The sequence below is a fragment of the Rhododendron vialii genome, chromosome 10a (assembly GCF_030253575.1).
Source record: "Rhododendron vialii isolate Sample 1 chromosome 10a, ASM3025357v1".
Taxonomy (NCBI): Eukaryota; Viridiplantae; Streptophyta; class Magnoliopsida; order Ericales; family Ericaceae; genus Rhododendron; species Rhododendron vialii.
This window is the reverse complement of record NC_080566.1, coordinates 33,517,269-33,537,726: the sequence shown is the minus strand read 5'-3', so window position 1 is coordinate 33,537,726 and position 20,458 is coordinate 33,517,269. Positions and strand designations below refer to the sequence as shown.

The 20,458-nt window shown below is 38.9% G+C and overlaps 2 protein-coding genes across 3 annotated transcripts; one reads left to right on the top strand and one right to left on the bottom strand.

Moving 5' to 3' along the window:
- Positions 1-306: 306 nt before the first annotated feature.
- On the top strand, positions 307-5,779 carry LOC131302359 (serine/threonine-protein kinase SAPK1-like). Of its 2 annotated transcripts, XM_058328926.1 has the most exons (9): positions 307-864; positions 1,215-1,289; positions 3,835-3,936; positions 4,261-4,314; positions 4,446-4,538; positions 4,636-4,728; positions 4,825-4,929; positions 5,035-5,133; positions 5,275-5,779. In XM_058328926.1, the coding sequence occupies exons 1-9, from the start codon at positions 745-747 to the stop codon at positions 5,572-5,574; spliced, it is 1,041 nt and encodes a 346-aa protein (XP_058184909.1). In that variant the 5' UTR covers positions 307-744; the 3' UTR covers positions 5,575-5,779. The 2 variants fall into 2 exon arrangements, with proteins under 2 accessions (XP_058184909.1, XP_058184910.1); XM_058328927.1 differs by lacking the exon at positions 1,215-1,289 and having other exon boundaries at positions 392-864.
- A 1,145-nt stretch (positions 5,780-6,924) lies between these two features.
- LOC131302358 (peroxidase 17) lies at positions 6,925-12,196 on the bottom strand. The gene is made up of 3 exons (XM_058328925.1): positions 11,631-12,196; positions 11,356-11,547; positions 6,925-7,621 (listed from the first exon to the last, which is right to left on the bottom strand). Exons 1-3 carry the CDS (start codon positions 11,829-11,831, stop codon positions 7,028-7,030), a joined length of 987 nt encoding a protein of 328 aa, XP_058184908.1. The 5' UTR covers positions 11,832-12,196; the 3' UTR covers positions 6,925-7,027.
- Between the last annotated feature and the right edge of the window lie 8,262 nt (positions 12,197-20,458).

Below are 20,458 nucleotides of genomic sequence, written 5' to 3'. Positions count from 1 at the left end.
ATCTAGAAATTTTAAAAATAATTAACTCTAAGGTTCCGTTTATTTCGAAGTAAAATATTTTCCTCAAAAATATTTTATCCACTTTGCGGTGTTTAGCTGGATAACACCAAGTAAAATATTTCTTGTTGTAAAATGTTTTACCCCATCTAGTGCAAAAGGTTTTACTCCCAAAATCCCAGTAAGTTGTCTTTGGGAAATTTGTCCACAGCTTCACGCTTTTGAAGTGCGGGAATTGTACAGCATGTCATTGTTACTCTCTCTCTCTCCCTCTCCAAATCCCTCCCTCCCTCCTGTACAAGTTGAAAATGAGATGTAAAGGAAATTATTGGAAAAAAAAAAAGCACTGCAAATGACTCTCTACCATGACTTTGCACCATTGCATCGACGTTGCTGGTCTGGCTACGAGGCTCTACTTTGGTGGCAACTTTGGTCGGCTATGCTTTTAGATCTTAGCCTCTAAAATCACACCACGTGTCCTCTCCTCTCCGTCTCCCCCATCTCTCTCAACTGCGAATATTAGCATTGTTTTTTTGGGCTTGCAACAGAGAGAATTGGAAAGCTCACACTTGGCCAAGTTGGCCTAATCAATCAGGAGCCTCTACTGGGTTACAGCTATTTGCAGGAAAGCAATAGAACTCTACTTAGAGAGAGAGAGAGAGAGAGAGAGAGAGAGAGAGAGAGGATTTGGTCTATAAATGTTGACTTCTTAATTTAGTTGGTTTGCAAATAGAAGGAGTTGGAAAAATGGAAAGGTACGAGATTGTAAGAGACATAGGGTCTGGGAATTTTGGAGTGGCCAAGCTTGTTAGAGACAAGTGGACTGGTGAGCTCTACGCTGTCAAGTTCATTGAGAGAGGCAACAAGGTCTACTTCTACTCTCTCTCTCTCTCTCTCTCTCTCTCTCTCTCTCTCTCTCTCTCTCTCTCTCTCTCCCCAGTTTTTTTGTGTGTGTGTGTGTGATGAAGAGTAACGAATAAACTGGAATAAGCTCTCCAAACCCTCCAACCGCCCTTTCCACACGTTTGCGTGAGGTGAGGCGACCCCAAGGACAAACCGCCGTTGATGGGAAGTGACCCTACGACCTTGGGATGATAAGCCCCGAGACAAGTCAATTAACCATTACGATACCCCTTGGGCTTCTCTCTCTGATCTTCAAAAATACAAATGCATGGCCTGCTATGGATTTTATTGTTGCTTTTTTTTGGAGTGGTCAGATTGATGAGCATGTGCAAAGGGAGATCATGAACCACAGATCCTTGAAGCACCCCAACATAATTAGATTCAAAGAGGTATTATTTATATAGCTAATTGTTGGAACATTTAGTTCTTACTTATATGCCTCCATGAATTTGAATGACTTCTACAGAGATGATTAACGAATGAAACAGCTCGAATTTGAACTTGTTTTTTTCTTTGAAAATTCGTTTGAGATAGCTTTTTTTTAAAAATATAAATAACTAAGCTTGACCATTTTTTTTAAAGTTTGTTAATTAAGCTTTCAAATGTTGGTGTCGTTCGACTTATGATGTTTAAAATATTCAAGTTACTAGAACTCGATTCTTGCCCAGCTTGATTAAAGCTTTGCTTAAAGTTAGTTCGCCCTGTAAGTTTGCAAGCTTGTAAAATGTTCTACTCGTTTGATTTGTTTATCAGCCCTTGATTTCTCCAACAGATTATGCAAAGTGTTCTCCTTCCCCAATTTGGAAAAACTTTCTAAAGTATGAGTCTAAGTAGTTGTTTGGTTAGGGGTAGAGTCAATTTTGATGTGGGGTCAAAAACTAGAACTGTATCAGTTCGGGACAAATAGAAAATATTGGGTGCAAAATATAACATTTCTTATTGAGAAATCAAATAAAGTGGGATCAAGTGATCCCGATTGTCTCTTAATCGCTCTGTTCTCTTTCCCCTCCCTTCTAAGTTGAAGCTAATATTGACATTTCTGATACCACATTCTTTAAATATTGTGCATTCCATATTTTGGGAGATTGTCGGATTGTAAATGGAATTTCCAATGCAACATCCCCTAACTTCTGGCCGGTAGTATCTTTTTGGGTCTGTCATCCAAGTGTGTAGATTATTTCTCTATTGAAAAATGGAATGAAAGCTGAGACAAGCTCTACTCCTATTTGTGCATTGCTTCCGGTTGATGGTTATTATCCCTTTCTTCCTGCTCTTTTGACATCTTTGAAAAAGAATCCCCCATATCGACTTTCGCAAATCTCATGCTTTGGCCCTGCTCTCATACGATATAGAAACTTTAGGGTGAGTTTCCCAAACGGGCTAAAAAGCCCCTTTAGCCCCGAAAAACACGGATAAGAAGAGCGGAAGGTAGAGCCGTTTACTAGCCAGACTACTTTTGGTAGAGTAATCAAGAAGGGGATAAGATAAAGCCCTTTTTTTTCCTTTCCTTTTTCTTTTAAAAAATATCCTCATGGGGCTGTGATGTAGGTTGAGAATTAGCAGCAGTAGGAGGGTACTGTGCAATCTCCGAGATTCTCTTAATTCTTTTGTTTTCTAGTTGTACCAATTTCTTTTTTTCTTGATTTTTTCCCTTGTGATGAATGAAAATTTTCTTCGCCAATCGAATAAAAGGAAGATTAGTTAAGAAGGGGAATTATTTTATACTCGGTCTGGTTAGTAGTTTGTATGAGTGGATAAAAATTGGTATGATGAAAAAAATTGATAAATTATTTGCTTGCCCTTGAAAGTTCCTTTCAATGCCGATGGATAATTGAGTAATTGGGAAGGGGACTAATTATGGATAGGGTGTCTAGAAAAAGTTCAGCTGATGAGACGATTGCGTCTCCAGGATTAGCTAATCGTGGTGTGTACCTAATCGAGACCATATTCGCTAGTCTCAGTATTAACTAGTCCGCACAATTAGCCTACCCGGCCAAATAGTCCGGCTAACCAACATGCCCTTAATCGAAAACAAAAGCTTAAGCTGTTAGGTGGAAAGGTTTCTATATTTCTTTCTCATTTCTGGTCCGACCAATGAAACAACTCCAAACGTACTTTGAGATCCTCTTTAATGGTGGTGGTATATGTTAAAGAAGCTGTGGGGTTGGATTCTATATGGATAAGATACCCTTCTGCAATTTGGAGAGAAATTGTTTTGTTCATACTTTTTGAGCTTTCTCTCTTTTTCTTACTTTATAAAAAGAAGTTTTATCCAGATTTCATTATATTTGGGTTATTTATCCTTTTTTTTCCACTGATAATTTCTAAAGGAAGAACTTTTTTATAATGATACTCCAAAATTTGTCTCTTAGCTAGTGTGTCTTGCTATGCATAATTTTTACACTAAAAAGACAAGTTTTGGAGTGCCATCATAAAAAAAATGGAGTGCTAAAATCATTTTCCTTCTCGAAAATCCTTAATGTTGTGATTCCAGAAGATGCTGCCTTTTGCTGCTTCTTTTTCTTTTGTTTTTTTCTCCACTGTGGTCCTCTGCTCATTTGGAGAACCGGGCACCTTGATGCATTTGTTCGTCCTTGTTCGAGCAAGTCCATTGTACACCCGTTGCTATGTTGCCAACAACTTTGGCTTTGTCAAATCTGTCACATCACTCAAGCCAATTGATTTGGATCGAGAAATGAGAAAGGAAATTGATTTGGATCGAGAAATGAGATGCGTAAAATCCAATAGTCTGGATTTGGGATTTTGCCAAAATGACATCAAAACTGGTGCTACAACTTTGCTTCTATCTAGATTCTTGATATCGTAGCACGCCAAAAAATGACTTGAACAAAGTCATTTTAATACCAACGGGTGGACTTCTCTTATGATCCATGCATAAAAATGATTACAAGGTAATCTTTTGCATTGGTGCAGGTCCTGCTAACACCTACTCATCTAGCCATAGTCATGGAATATGCAGCAGGAGGAGAACTTTTCGAAAGAATATGCGCTGCCGGTAGATTCAGTGAGGATGAGGTAAATAGAATTTAAAAGGACAGATTATGGTGCAAATCTTACACTATTCTGGTGCTGTTATTGATCATCAGATAGATGATAAAACCTCTGGTAAATGCTGATGCCAAACACATTTGCACGAAAATCCTAACCGGAAGAACACACTGCCTTTGGGGCTAGTTTGCGTCCCTTGGAAGGATGTTCTACAACCCCAATATGCTTTTGGAACAGCATTGCCATTTTGATTGTGAATTATGATCGAGCTTTAGAAGTATATGTTATTCCCATTTTCTGAGTTGTCACTGTTGTTACATGGTTCCTTAATCGCGTGATCGTTTGGTTCAGGCAAGATTCTTCTTTCAGCAACTGATATCGGGGGTCAGTTACTGTCACTCAATGGTAAACAATCGTAGCCGCACATTTTTTTTTTCTCCATTTCTTGCTAAATAACTTTACGGTAGGCCTTGCACATAAAGGGTAATTTGAGATATCATTTTTCATTATCAACTTGAGATATCATTTTGGTGCAGCAAATTTGCCACAGGGATCTTAAGCTGGAAAATACACTCTTAGATGGAAGCTCAGCGCCGCGTCTCAAAATTTGTGATTTCGGCTACTCCAAGGCATGAACTCAACAAAACATTAGTAATTATCAAAATACAATCCTATGTGCATTTCATTTGGCGATTCTTCTCTCTTTTACTCTACCCCTTTCCACAGTCGTCCGTGTTGCATTCCCAACCCAAATCGACGGTAGGAACACCGGCCTACATTGCTCCAGAGGTCTTATCGAGAAAAGAGTACGATGGGAAGGTAAACTTATCTTCTTCTCTCTTTTTTGTACCCTTTGGGGCTTATTTTGTCACATAATTTTTACAACAACAAATTTGCTATATTCGAATTGAACAGATTGCAGATGTTTGGTCTTGTGGTGTAACATTATATGTGATGCTTGTTGGCGCCTATCCCTTTGAAGATCCGGATGATCCGAGAAATTTCAAGAAGACAATTAACGTGAGCATACGATCAATTCTAAAACGTCTGATAGTTAAACTTTCCGCTCCTATTTTTCCTTTGTCGTTTTTGTTTTTGATATGAATCATAACTTGTCCATGACAGCGGATATTTAGCGTACAGTACTCGATTCCATCCTATGTTCGCGTCTCTTTGGACTGTCGACATCTTCTGTCTCGGATATTTGTTGCCAACCCGGAAAAGGTTTGATGATCCTATACCTTAGTAACATAGTTGTTCAGAGAGAAATGTCAACCTCACTTCACAGAACTAACATAGACAAATCAAGATGTTTCTTTTGCTTGATAGCTAGTATTTATTTTTCAAAATGGGTTGTCAATGCAGAGAATCACCATTCCGGAAATCAAAAAGCACCCGTGGTTCCTGAAGAACCTGCCAGTAGAATTCTCGGAACAAGAGGAAGCCAGCACGCAAAGGAACGACCAAGATCAAAAACCGTCTCATCCGAGCATGGAAGAAGTCTTGGCAATAATACAAGAAGCTCGGAAAGTCACAGAGGCGGCTGCGAGAGGGGGAGGGCATTTCGTCGCAGGCAGCATGGATCTCGATGATGCAGATCTTGATGATGCCGATATAGACGATGGCGAAATAGATTCGAGCGGAGAATTCGTCTGCACATTGTGAGCGTTGATTTTTGTAATGGAAACTTAACACTGTAGAAAATGCAATTCATGATCAACGGCATCTTTGCATTTTCTATGTGAATCCAATCACTAGTGTGTTCATGTGGGTTTTTTTTTACTTGGTGTGATATGACAATGTATTTTAAAGGCCAATCATGCCGATTTATCTCCTACTTCCTAGAATTTGAAGAATTTTCGATTAGCGATGGAGCTTTCTTGCGTACTTGTAAGGAAAAAATGAAGTTAGCTCGATGAAACTTTATTCTACGCTTGGCGTGCCTGAAATTTGAATAAAAAAATGAAAGATTGAATCGAGTACTTACACATATTAGATTGAGCTGATTTCTTACGAGCCCACTTGGTTTTTTTTTTTAAAAAAAAAAATTACAAAATGATTTGGATCATCCGTACAGGATCCGGAATGGATCCGCATTCCGGCTGGTACCCGTCGGTATACAAGCCGTCGGTAAGTTTTTGTTAAAAAATGCACTCCACATGTTTCTTGTCTTTTCTTTTTGTCTTTTGGTTGAGAGAGAGAGAGAGAGAGAGAGAGAGAGAGAGGGTTTACCGTCACTTTCTTGTCCAGAGCTGCAACTGCCTTTTCACTTTCAAGAACAATAACTCATGAGTAATGACCACTACTCTGTAAACAACTCAAGAGACTGCTGTGCCAAAATTGACCACTCATTTGATTCTTCTCAGAATCAGAATCTAAACAAAACTGTTTACGTCCAAGACAAAAGAGTACCAAAATCTCACTAATCTGTTTAAGATGTTAATTTTCGTTTTATATAGCAGTATATGTTTTGGGGGTCAGGTAAATAGGAGGCAGTGTTCCTACTTTTATGGGGGGTTAGCTGTTTTAGGTCCTAAAGATTGGTAATAGGGGAGGTATTGTTGCTGGTTGTTATCCATCAGGTAGGACTGTAAATGAACCAAACAACTTGAGAGCTTAACACTCGATTCGGCTTTTTTTTAGTAAATGAGCCGAGCTCGAGTTTTCTAAACGAGCTAAGTGGAGCTCGACTCGTTCGATAAAAGCTCGGCTCACTAAGGGAGGCTCGACTCGATTAAAAAAGCTCGTTTACTAAATGACTAAGTTAGGCTTGTTAAGGCTCGAGCTTGACCTCAACAAAGCTCGGGTCAGCTTGGCTTGGCTCATTTACAAAGCTGCCATCAGGATTGATGGGTATAAGTTCGAAGTGTCCCTCAAGAATTAAGCAAGAAGTTGAATACAGTATTAATCAAAATATTCTATTGTGAAGTATAGAGGTCCGATTCTCAATCAGAGGTCTTTCCCCCTCCAAGGGGGACTCTGATCATATCTCCCTTCCTTCTATACTATGTTTCATAATGAGAAAGTTCGTATCATAGCCACTAATATATATAAGTTCGCATATATTCTAGTTTCATATAACAACAAACAAGTCAACAACGTTAATTTTCCCTGTCCCTCAATCCTCCAACAATATGTCAATGGGCCGGCCGTTGACCACCCTACAGTTCCTCCTGATCTCCCCGGGCCGGCCCGACTGCAAATCCCCCATCTTAATCATCCCCTCAACAAATGCCTTGAAAAATTTAGTCTGGTTCAGACTGAACTCTCTCACATACGTTCTAGTTTCCTCATTGGCAAACAGGGTTTCATCAGAATTCAGAAAACCTCTCCCCAAAACCAAGTCCTTAAAATACTGATTATCGAATATCTCCGGAGTTGCATCCAAATCTCCGGTCACATCTTCGTCCCCGCCGGGCGGACAAAGATGGTCCAGCTTTTCTCTGTATTTGGGCTCAATGGTTGGGTCGGGTAGGCCGGTGCCGGACTGGTTATAGAGCCGGAAGACGATGGAGAAGCACCGGCCTTGGCCTATGGAGTGGGACCCAGAAAGGGCAACAAGGTCTTTTATGGAGAGGTTGAATTTGTTGAAGAGGGATATAAGGGTGGTGGCATTGGCTCTTGGGCTTGGCATGATGTCGTCCGAGTCTTCTTGGCTTGCTGTTAGGCTGTCTTCCCTCCCTAACTTCACTTCCCAATAGGGCCCTCCACTCTGAAATTGAGACAAACAATTGGAGAAAAGATAAGGAATACGACGAACGCATAAAGATAAGGAAGAAACCGATCGAGAACAATCACACGAGAATACAAAGATTTACCCCCTCACAAATACGATTATAGCCATGGTTAGAGCATCCACATTAGGATCTCTACTTGCACCATTTAGTTAAACAAGAGAGGAAATTTTCATATATAGGCTTTCATCAGCCTCGCCTCTGCTCGACTTTAAATTGCCATTGCAACAGTGCCTCGTGATTTCCCACGAGGTACTATTCACACACTACTGATTTTTTAATTAGTTTATATGAAACAAGCCATCTTCACTTCATTCTTTTAATGGTTCTAATTAGTTTATATGAAACAAGCCATCTTCACTTCATTCTTTTAATGGTTCTCCTTGAATCAAGTTCCAGGATAAGTTGCTTTTATTTCGCAAAAAAGAAAAAAAAAATAAACGCACAAACACCAAAATACTGGTTACGAAATATAGTCATTATGGTGTTCCCATGTAATGCCTCCGAATAATTAATGATTATGCCATTGAGTGGCTATGTTACGCCATTTAGGAAGGACATCATAATAATGACATAACATTTTTTCAAACTTTTCATATTTGGTTTTAGGGCTCTCTTAGAGAGCTCGTTGAAAGCCTTAGAGCCAAAAATTCATTATGACTATTTAGGATAAAAGGATCAAAAAAATAAGATTTTTGCATCGGTTCAAACAGATTAAAAATTGGAGCATTTAATTTTTTTAACCATATTTTTTAATATATAAACAATGTAAAAAATTAAGTTCTCAAATTTTCAATTTGTTTGAATCATCGGTACGAAGATCTTAATTTTTTTATCATTTTATCCTAAATACGAATATTTAATTAAAAAGAGAGTATGAGTAAAGAGTCTGATGCAATGAACATTTTAAAAGTGGATAGCTAAAGTAATAAAGTGGTTTTTTGCTCTCTAATTTGGTCCAAAATTTAAAAATACTAGTGCAGACGCTCTTACAAGTCTAAATACATCACAAATACGATTAAGGCGAAGATACATAAACATTCTCTCAAGTATCACTTTTTTCCACGGAGACCTCCTCACATTTAAAATTGTCCATGCAGACCCTCTAAACTAATCTCCATTACCCAAGTGACACCCTTCCGTCTCAAAACCGTTTGTGATGAACCCCCTCATCCATAAAACGGATAATGTTGCATTACATATATACATCCCATCTAACCCTTCTCTTTCTCCCTTCTACAAACAGCCTCCAATCAAAACCAAAAACCAGCATAGGTAATCTCTCTCCCCCTCTCAACCACAGGTATCTCTCCCTCTCTATCTAAGCTATTCTCTCTCTATACCCTCACCGACTAACCATTGGTTTCGTCCCACTCTGACGATCTTTTCTCTCTCCTCTAATACATACTCCCTCCCTCTCTCTCTAAAGAACCCAAACAAGTTACAAAAAAGGAGATGGGAGAAGCAACGCAGCAGCCGCCGCTGGTTTCCACCACCATTCTCCTCCACTTCTCTTCTCCCACACCTCTCTCCTTTCCCTCCTCTTCTTCCTTTCTCATTTCTTCTCAGCAAAAGAACTATCGCGGCACCTGCTGCCAGGGCCGGTTCTGAGATTTTGGGGGCTTAAGACGGACATAGACAATGAGGCCCTTAATAAAATTTACGACAATAAAATAACAAGTAGTTAAATGATTTTTTCAAAGCCAAATGCATGTATTCAACTAGGAAAAAACCCATACAAATACTAATTTCTGATCCTGTTTTCTCTTCTTTGATCTCTAATTCATCTTCTTCCATTTTATTGTGTGTTTAGGAGATTAGAGCTGTTAATGGTAGAATATGCATAAAACTTATATAGGAACCCACCACATGGAATCATTTTCTAAAGGGCTCTATATGAAGATAACTGCCCGTGATCCGCATTTTCTTTTTCCTTTTTTGTTTCCTTTGATTGAGCAAGTTAGGTTGGGCCCAACTATTGGGTCTGTGTCTCTTAAGTGTAAAATAGGTAGTTTGGGTATTAAAATGGGCCTCTAATGTTGTTATACCCAAAAAGATTGGACAAATATAATGGGTACCTAAAATAATAGGAGGCCCTAATTTTTACACATTCTTGAGGGGCTTAAGGCGCCGGCCTCTTAGGCCTTAGCCCAGAGCCGGCACTGCCTGCTGCCCCGACGCCATGATTTTCACGCTATTTTTGGTGGAATCCAATCTTTTACGGATGAAATAAGTGAAGATACAATCTTAGGGTTATATATAGAAAGTTCTCTTTAAAATGATTGATGTAAGGAAAAAAGAAATTGTATAAAACGAAAAAAACGATTAGAACAACGATTGATAGAATAAGAGTATAATATAAATGTTAGGGGTCTCCGTGGAACAAAGTGATAGTTGAGCGGGTGTTTATACACTTTTGCCTTATAAAAAAAGTGTATCATAGTCATTTCCTCCATTCCGTTAACGGAGTTAGCATTTTTTTCGTTTTCAGTAGTTGATGGGATCTGTATGAGCGATTTTAAATGTGAAAGGATTTCTATGAAAAAAATGATAGTTGAGGGGGTGTTTATATACTTTCACCTGCGATTAATCTGACACATGATGAAGTGTGCAGTATCATAGGGCTCCACACTACCAAACAAGAGAGATAGAGAGAGAGAGAGAGAGAGAGAGCATGTAGTTGATAATGCAAGGACTTTGAGGACAAGTACTAGAGTGCGAGGATCAAAAAAAAAAGTACTAGAGTGCAACAATAAGTTTGAGCAATATTTTCAGGCAAATTAAGGACTCAGAACCAAGAAAATTTCGTGATAGCTCAAAATTGCTAGAATCATTCTAAGCAAAACAAAGAAGGAAATTGAAGAGCTAGAATTTGAGACAGAGTGAGAGAAAGACCATGAAGTTGATTTTGCTACTCTTTTGTGGAGGAATACTATTAATTGTTGAAAACTTGAAATCACTTAGAAAAATATTAGAGGCCAATCAACACAGAACCAGAAAATTTGGTGATCACAGTCAGTAGCAAATTCCTGTCCTGGTCATTGGAGATTTTGCCAACCTTATTTCTAGCCCGTTAATGGACTTGAAATAAATTCTAGAATTAGTCTTGGCCGGATACCGAGTCATCAAAAACCAAATGTGTTAATACTTAAGCTCCATTCTCTTCGGCTTTTTTTTTTAATCTATTTCGTTTTGTGTGTTTTGTTTGTTTGATTCGCATCATATTTTTTGGATTAATTATCCATCACAACGAGAAAAATCTAAAAAGTATAAAATTATGATAAAAAAAAAAAAATCACTAAAGACGAAAAAGTTACCAAACAGCTGTATTTTTTTTTGTTTAAAGTGTTGTCTTATATTAACTTTTTTTAACATCGGCTCACATTTTTATACTTATCCGATTGCTATAACTCTAAAAATTACGATGGAAAGGTCAACAAAAAGTTACGAAAACTAAAAAAAAATATCAAAAAAAGTTTAAAGATAAAAAAATTTAGGTGAATGGAGCCTTAATAGTGATTATCAACTGGAAAGAAATTCTCTACTGCTAGATCCACTGTTAGCAATAACACACTACAAAATCAAGGCCCAGAACCAGAAAAACCTTTGTAATCACCACTCCACCCCAGCAACCTCAATTCCCAAATGGCAAATTTTATTTGTAAATTTGCTTTGCCCCATATGAAACAAAGATCAAATAGATTATACTTACCAACACAACGGCATCTCTAGCGGCCATCACTATAATATCTGCACACGAAACAATTCCAGGACAGACTTGCTCCAATGCATCTTTTACTTCATCAATCACTTCATATGATCTAAGCGAATTTATATTCGACAGAGACAGTTTCTCTCCAAGCATGTTCGGCGTATCGTCCAGCAACAACGAAGCATCACAACCCTGTATTTTCAGTCAGTCCAATCATCAAACACCTTGTCTTCGATTATAAATGAGAAGAGAAAAAAAATGACTAGATAACTTACATTAACGAAGCAATCATGGAATTGCAATCGCATGACCGAGGCCCCGCTCCGGGCCTCTCTAGCCATGGCCTTCTGAATCATGCTCCAGACCGTGGTCTCTGCGGCCGGGCATGCTTTCGAGTAAAAACCCGGTTGGAGCGGCAGCTGTGCGGCGGCGGAGACGGCGGAGATGGTGAGGAAGAGGAGGAGAGGGAGAGACATTTCCTGTGGGCAAGTGGGTTTTTGTTGGTGTTATGCAAATGATCCAATGGGCTAGTGGTTACGTTTGGAATTTGGATGTCTGTATTGGTGGGGATAGGGGTACAGAAAGAGATTCTCTTTTCAGTTGAGTCAGAGTTTTCCAAAAGGGTCTTGTTTTGTTATGATATTGGGAAGCAAGAGAGAGCAATAATTCTCCCAATGTGAGAGGTTGATGACTCAGACTCAGACTTATGGAATTGAGTACCCATCCCCCTCCCTTTTATTAAGCATTGGGTCGGGCCGAGACGAAGTGTATGTATCTTAGTGCAGTATTGGGGTATGCACAATCAGAGCCGTCGAATATATGATTCAACAAGTGTGTTGTGCCCCCGAGTAGCTCGCTGCAGTATATAATGGAAAAATAAATTTGGGACACCATGTGGCGTGGTTGATGAGCACCACATATTGTAGAGTTTGGTGCATCTAGTCCTCTTTTATGTTGTTTTATCTAGCGTTTATTCAGTAGTCAGAGTGATTTTGCATGTAAGTGTAGACACCCCAATCTGGGTCTCCTAATTGATTTACTTTCTTTTTGGTTTTTGATTCCCCGATGATGAAATGGATCAAGAACACCCAGGAAATGATAAGTGATTGAGCTTTGAGTGTTTGAAAAATCCTTAAACCTTCCCAGAACCCTACAGGCGCGCATTGGTTCTAGCGCGCGTTGGTCAAAGTGCCAGGTGTTGGTCAACAGCAAAAAATTGACCATTGACCAGCGCGTGATCATTTGGAGCCGCGCATACGTCCACGACCTGCACGTTGGTTAAAGTTGCAGTCGACCTTAATTTTACTTTCCATTTTTGGAAGATTTCCATTAATGGAGGATTTCCATTTTCTTCCAAGGGTTAAAAAAAAAAAGTTTACAAGTATACAACCCTCCAACACACAACTATCTTTCAATCCCATCCACTCAAAACTCAATCACTCTTTCAAACCTAAAACCAAAGGTATAACACCTTTATATTACTCTGTTCTGATTCCTGAGAGAGGTTGACAGGGTCAAGGCTGATAATCAATACCAGTTCTGGCTCTAAGGCTAGCAATGTTCAAAAACCGTGTGTACAAGGGACCTGCGCACGTTGGTCCTTGGCTCGCACGCGCCACTTTGTGGCTATGCGCATAGATTTGCGTGGGGATAGGGATCTCGTTCTTTTATGTTGTTTTCTTTTTAGATCATCACTGTAAACATGTAAAACCAATTTACTGCTTTCCTATGTTTAAACTGCTAGCTTGTATTTCAATACATATTTTTGTTCTGTTGGAACATCAACTGGGATATATCTGGACATGTCGCAGAGCTCCAGTCATGTGAGAACAAGTACTAGAAAATAGCTTGGATGGGCACGCGCAAGTTATTAACCCGCGTGCGCCGGTGTGCTTGTTTCAGTGGCTTTCCATTGTGTTGCTCCTGTATGGGTGACTTGGCATTGGGCTACTGTTTTGCCCCCACACTGTTTATGGGGTATTTTGTTTATTTTTTAGGCTTTTCAACCTTTAAATTGTGTAGTGTAAATACTATAAACTGCTTAGTTTGGTCCTGAGCACACTGGCCCTTCTAAAGCCCAAAGGAGGATAAAAACAAAGGCTGTGAGAAAAGCAAAACCGTGCGCGCGTGTTTGATATTGGTGCGCATAGGTTGGAACTACGTGCAGTGGCTTTGGTCAGTGCAGGCAAGTTCCTTCTTCCGCATGTCAAAATTTGGAATAGTGCACTGGGTTTACTCTTCTGAACAAAACCTGGTTTTACCCTATTTACTGCTTTCGCATCCATGCAATCCATTTCACATTTCGCAAATGTGTTACAGTCTTAATCCCAATTAAACTGTTCCCCGCCCCTAAATGGCTAAAGAATTGATTAATCAAACAGAATCGCAAATGTTTTTCGCAAGTGCTCAAATAAAGATTGATCTTCGGATTGGGCAAGAGGGGTGCCTTAAAACCCTTCCCCTCTCGTAACCTGGCTCCCGAACCCAGATATGGTTATAATGAACTGGTACTTTCACCTTTTCAAATTAAACAGTGTAGAAAGTGTTTCAAGTTCGGTTTCTTGGGTGTCGGACCTTCAAACCCAAGTGGCGACTTTGAATTGAGTGCTCGTCTGCCAGCGCTCCTCAATCCGCCTTTTTCTCAAAAGGGCATGTTGCCCACAGTAAGGTACGTTTCAAGTGTTTCAGGTGAATCGTGCGGAATAAGGTGCTTTTTGATGCCATGGATAGCCCTCGAGGGTGTCCACGTGCTTGAGGTCACGTGGCATTGTGCCACCGAGTCCTAAGAACCGAGAAGTGAAGCATCGGAGGGTGTCTGGGATGTGCGAAGGCCATGGAAGGCAAGATCAAAACAAAACTTGTCCAAAGATATAGGTATCGATACCAAGCTGCTCCAAACTGAATAGGCGCATGGGTATCGATACCCCACTTTCTGGTGGTATCAATACTGTGAACTTACGGGGGATTTTTGCTCTTGGTATTGATACCAAGTTTTCAGAGGCATCAATACCTAGAGTTTACTAGATGTTGTTCTCACATTTTTCAACTTTCCACTTATGGAATACTTACTATTTTTAGTATGTTTTTAAGATATTTGTTGAGAGAGAAGTTGATATGTATAAAAGCCCTTCTCTCTCACTTTAGTTGATGTCTAGTCTTTATGCTTTAAGTCTTTCACTTTCCAAGAAACTCCATTGCTATTCTCTCAAGCTTTTTCAAGTGTAAGTTCCTAAGAACTCCTTTAAGGTATTAGTTGTTTGTTAATTTCTCGTTTATTAACGTTGGTTGTACGGACTAGATAATATCAAGTATATTTCAGTTTTTATCGGTTAAATCTCATGGCTACTTTCATACCATGCTTAGTTCTTCTATTACGTGTGAGTAGTCACTTAGGCTTGATCATGGGGTGATCTCTATCTCATAACTAAGTTGTTTTAATGGTTTAATTATAAATTGATCATGGTTTAGTGAGGAAAGACTTAATCTCTTATTTTCGGCCAAACCTTAAAGCTGTTACCCTTTTTGATCGTGTGTTGGCCGGAGTTTTAACCTACTTGTCGCACACGGTGCTTGGAGCTTTAACGCTCCCGGTGTTTGAATTAAATGTTTACTAAATGAGATTAAGCTATTTCTGAACTAAATCCATGATTATGCTTCGCTTTTCATGTTGAGTGCTTCGGTTTCAAGATTGTCTACGTCTTGACGTTGAGTTGTTAGAAAGAAACGATTAAACGGCTAAGTCACAGGTGGTTTAATCCCCTCGACCTTGCTGCCTTTTTATCTAAGTTTAAACCTCATTTCTAGTCTTTTTATAAGAGTAATTCACTTTTCAAAGTAAATCTGACAGTTGGCCGTCTAAACGCCGCAAATCTCACATAAAGCCTACAATCCAAACTAGCTCTATTTGAGCTCCCTATAGTACGATCTCGGTCTTACCAAGTTATTTTGCAAACGACTAGAAAGCCCTACGCTTCGGGCTAGACATCCAGGACTGGAGGATCTCCCACCTCCTCCATGGTGGAGGGGATTCCACAGGGAACTACTTTTCATAGGTTGATCTGAATTATGCTTAGGCTTTTAGGTCTTCTACGCGGGGGCATCGCCAAGAACAATCTGGTCACAGTACATGCAGAGTAGCACTCTACTTTCGAGTCAGCTTATGTGAGATCTTCCTTCTTCCTAAAGAGTGAACAACATTTCACGAAGGTAGTTTCATCAGTAGTTAACTGGTTGTGCCTTGTTTCCCGGGTTAGGTCCGGTGGAAGAAACGGGAGTCTCGCGATGAACTCTAATCGACCTACGTCGGCGAGTACTATCTTTCTGTCGTAAGCAGTGGTGGTGGTGCCCATGAGCACTGAATAATTACTCTGAGTCAAGAAAGATTACTTTGAAGCTCAATCCTCTTTGTTGTTGCTTCTAATGAATACTAAATGGTCCACTTTAAGGCTTTGTTTAGTTGTCAGGAAAGTTAGGTAGGAAATTTAGTCGTAGGAAAAGTGAATTGAAGTGAAGTAAAGGAAATGAAAACTTACTTTTTTGTGAGTGTTCATTTAACAAAGGAATTCTATCGGAAAACCATATTTTTTTGTTGATTTACTAAGAAAAGGGAAATAGTGGGAAAGTTCTTTTTGCAATGGCTAACTTTGGACAAAATAACTTTATGAGCTAAATAATCACCATGCTTTTGAAAATAATATTCGTAATGAAACTTATTCTTTTTTAAAGAAAAGTTGTGGTAGAAAAAAATTGACTTATAAACATTACATAAACGAGTATATATGTCATTAATTTCTACGCAAGTTTTTATCATCCAAATCATCATGCAACTCTGCCACTAAAAAGACACCATATTGATCAATCGCCATATTCACTATAAAAACAAGAAAAATCAAAAGGATTATTAAAATAAATCTAAGATTCCAACTTAGAATGATTAATTATTTAGTCCATACAAATAAATTGGAAAATAAAATTAAGATAAATAAATACATTCAATATATATATATATATATATATATATATCGGGGTAGTTCTGGGGACCCCTAAAAAAACCTCTAAAAAAATCCCCCAAATCTTAATCTCATAGTTTCCGTTCAAATTTTGATGATCCGAGTCGCTCAATATGTTTAGAACGTGATTTTCAGGGTGTTTGCGAGAAATTGGCAAAAAAAAATAACCGGAAAGGGCTTGATTTAAGCAGTTTTTATTGAATTGTTCAATAAAGTTCAATAAAAAACTATTCGGATGAAGCCCTTTCCGGTCATTTTTTTTCCTGATTTCTCCCGGGTACCCTTAAAATCATGTTTTAATTACATTGAGCGGCTCGGATCATCAAAATTTGATTTGGAACTTTGGTTTGGTGGGGGGGGGGGGATTGGTTTGGAGGTTTTTTTTTGGGTCTCCGGAACCGCCCCGTGTGTGTGTGTCTTGCTCTTTCTCGGAAAAAAAATACTTTGAAAAACAAACTATCTAGGAAAAGATAATTTGAATGTCAACTCAACTGAGATAAGGAGAGAATTCGGAAAAATGATATTTGCGGGAGGACGGAAGTGCTTTTGGGCAAGAGAAACTTTCCTAGAAAAATAAATTCCTACATTTTTGGAAGATGCATTTTGAGAGAAAGTGAGTCATGGTGGGAAAAGTATTTTTATGATTCCCATTACTTTCTTGGTAAGTGAACATGCCAAAATTTATGGGAAAGTTGGTTTTTCCATCATTTCCCATATTTTTCTATCATCTGAACGGGGCCTTAAGCTCTTATCGGATTTTTGCTGGACTCACCTTGATGATTAAGATTGACAAGGTTCCTACCATGGCTTGAGGACTCGTCCCAAGTTCAAGAATTTAATCCTAGTCGCTCATAACGTAAAACTCAATGAGTAGAACATCTCTCGAAGAAATCATGTCGATTGGACATTCATGACTAGAGAACATTATTCTTGGTAAAATGAAAGGCAAGTACAAATTTCAAACTGTACTTCATGATAAGTTTCATGTAACCATGAGAGGGTGTGACCAGTCTAATATGTGTCCAATGTGATGCCTAGAATTGATCGAACATCTTTTATTTGAGTGCTCTTGGGCAAGAGCAGTGTGGTTTGGCTCCCATGTGAAGTTTGATCTTGGGCGGGGGCCGCCCTCATCTGCATTGAGATAGACATGATCAGATGCCATAGATTTGGGGAAGTCTCTCAAGGAAAGCAAAGATCTGATAAGTTAAGTTGCTAATATTGCTTGGCACATTTGGAAGTCGCGGAATGCTTTCATTTTCAAGGGGTTCCTTCAAGCCTTTGGATACCACGGGCCGAGCTTGGGCAACCCGTATGGAATTTCTTTACTACTCGGTGAATCCTTTAGTCCTTATGGATAACCTTAATTGAGAGCCTGAAAACTCTTCATGGAAGGCTCGGGACTTTAATTCTCTCAAAATCAACCATGATGTAGCTGTGGACAAAGAAGGAACTGAAGGGGTGATTGCTGCGGTGGTGAGGAATCGGAATGGTAAGTTGGCGGATGGCATAACCAAGCCAGTGAAGATGTACTTCAAGTTTTCAAGGGGAAGTTTTGGCAATCAGGCAAGCCTATGGGTATCCAGCAAGCTATGGTTGAATCGGACCATAAACATGCGATTGTGCTTAGTGTCTCTGAGTTAGTTCCACCTTGGGAGGCGGCAACTATATATTATTCTAGATATAAAGACTTGGATCAAGATCAAGGTATTTTTTTCAATTGGGGTTAGAAAATCGGCTAATCAGGTTGTGTTGTGGAAATAAGGACCAAACCAAGAATACAAACACAGAATATACATGGTTCCTCAAAATTGGGTACATCCACGGACAACGAAACAAATTCATATTCTAATATGGAGACAAGCTTACAAGGGAGTTCTCTACACTCACTACACTCTCTCAATATGCTACACTCTCTCTATTCATATTCAAACCTCACTGATTCATATTCATATTCTCACGATGGGGGAGAACCCCAAAGGGGTTCCCACGTTTTTCCCTCCTCTCTTTTCTTTCTTTTTCCACTCTGGTCTCTCACTCAAGAGAGATGATTCTTACAGAAAACTAGTGCCTTCATTTAGGGCCCGTTCCAGAATGGAAAAAAAAACTTTTATTTTTTAAGAAGGCAATTTCAAGCTCAAAAATTATGGATTTATTGAAATCTAAAAATATGCAATATGGATCTTGTTTGAAAGATCTCATCGAGATTTTTTATATGATGCAAAAAAAATTTAAAAATTATTTTTTATTATATTATTTTTGAATTTGAAAATATGAAATAAGTTGCTTATTTTTTAAAAAGGTTTCTGAAACGGGCTCTAAGGCACAATTCAGTGCACTGTTCACAAGCATGGGAGAATCAGTTGCAATTAATGCAAACACATGCCTGAGATTTTCCATGCCAGACAAAGCCATTACTCCATGGCTGTAGAGGAAGGACTATAAATGACCACTTGTAGGCCACTGCCTTCAATCATCAACGGAGTTGTGCTGGTGAATAGGGAAGTGCAGGCTTTGCACTCAAGGTCTCTTCTGGTGTGCTAGCAACAGGAGGGTGGAGCCACCCAAAGTCAACAGGTTGCGCATGAGGTGGCCTCTGTGGCGAAGATGGCAAAGCACTATTTAGAGCATGAACACAGGAATAGCCAAATGGGCATTTGTAGCTATTTTACCTAGTTAACATCCCAAAAACAGGGTACAACAGCTTAGGTAAACAAAAAGGTATTCTATCTTAACGAAAAAACCTCTCTACTTTTTCCGAGCTACTATTCACAAGATATCCAATAAAGTATTGCTTTTTTCTCTCTCCTCCCTCATCAGGGTTTGATTTCTCTCTCTCACCAAGTATATTTTATGAATAGTTGATGGATAGAGAGTCTTGGTGCATGTCGAAGGAGAAAAGGAATCGGGAAAACACAGAAAGTACCTTTTTGGGTAGGTAGTTTTGCTATGCTTGATGTACATGCTCTTAATGTTTCTGCGTTGTAGCCTTTAAGGCATGTTTGGTGGATTAAAAAAAAATAGCCATGGAATTAATTACCATTGTCCGAATTTCTCCTTTCTGAAACATAACAAATAAATTACAAAAATCATATGATTCATTCAGTCCAGTCCTTGATTTTTCTTTGCAATTATAGATTGGCAGATTCACATCTCTATGATATGTAATATGCATAGTCGTCGATTGCATTTTCTTGGTCTAATTCTGTCTAATTCTGCAACCAACATGACCCACACGAATGAATGAAAAGTACCTCACCATTAGCTCATTTGGTTGTACTTCTTGTCTTCTAAGATGGAGACCGGGGCTTGTTTATGGAAAGATGTCAAACCCCCTTTGATTGTATACAATATTGTTGCTAAAAAAAATGTTCGGGTGTACATTGTTTGAGGATTGCGTGGCATTCTACAACATTTCAAAGACTTACTATTTGATAGGATTTACTCAAAGGAATTTCCATTAACCAACTAACCGGGGCTAGCTAAGTTCGCTAGGACTATTGCATCTCATTAGGAGGCCAAGAGTTCAAATATTTTCACTTGCTTTTGGGGGTTCTTCCCTTAGATGGGCTTTTCTTTCTTTCTTTGTTGGACTTTTGTTGTCTTTTAAACTCTCATAATTGATATAGTGTCCCGAATTTGTACTTTTGTACTTCACATATGATGTAAATGATCTCTTCTATCGATTAAGAAAAAAAAACCAACATGAGAGAATGGAAGTGGGGTGGCATTAAATTTATGTAGAAGTTTTTAAATGATATAGGCAATGGTGATGACCTAGGAGATAAATGAGCATGCACTTGAGCCCTTCCGTGAGTTTTTTCTGGGCTCATTTTCATAATGAAAAGTGTTTTATTTTTTAGAGTCGTTGAGAGTGTCATTCATGTAAAAAATCACGTCCATCAGATGTTGATCAATATACTTTGAACACCGAATTAGAACTCAATTTTTTTAAACATAAATGTGTGTGAGAAACATTTTGAATCAACATTTAAGGAATATTATTTTTAACGTGGCTTTTTTTTTTGCCAAGTAAAAAGGGTGGAGGAGGGGACGACTGGACTTAGCAACCTTCTTGTAGGCATGACTATAAG

Bases quoted from the DNA above. Each gene is read 5' to 3' on its own strand.
- LOC131302358 (XM_058328925.1), bottom strand. From the start codon at position 11,831: ATGTCTCTCCCTCTCCTCCTCTTCCTCACCATCTCCGCCGTCTCCGCC. The intron at 11,548-11,630 runs GTAAGTTATCTA...CTGAAAATACAG, and splicing joins TCCATGATTGCTTCGTTAAT to GGTTGTGATGCTTCGTTGTT. The intron at 7,622-11,355 runs GTAAGTATAATC...TCTCAATTTCAG, and splicing joins CTAGAGATGCCGTTGTGTTG to AGTGGAGGGCCCTATTGGGA.
- LOC131302359 (XM_058328926.1), top strand. From the start codon at position 745: ATGGAAAGGTACGAGATTGTAAGAGACATAGGGTCTGGGAATTTTGGA. The intron at 865-1,214 runs GTCTACTTCTAC...TGGAGTGGTCAG, and splicing joins TCATTGAGAGAGGCAACAAG to ATTGATGAGCATGTGCAAAG. The intron at 4,539-4,635 runs GCATGAACTCAA...CCCTTTCCACAG, and splicing joins GTGATTTCGGCTACTCCAAG to TCGTCCGTGTTGCATTCCCA.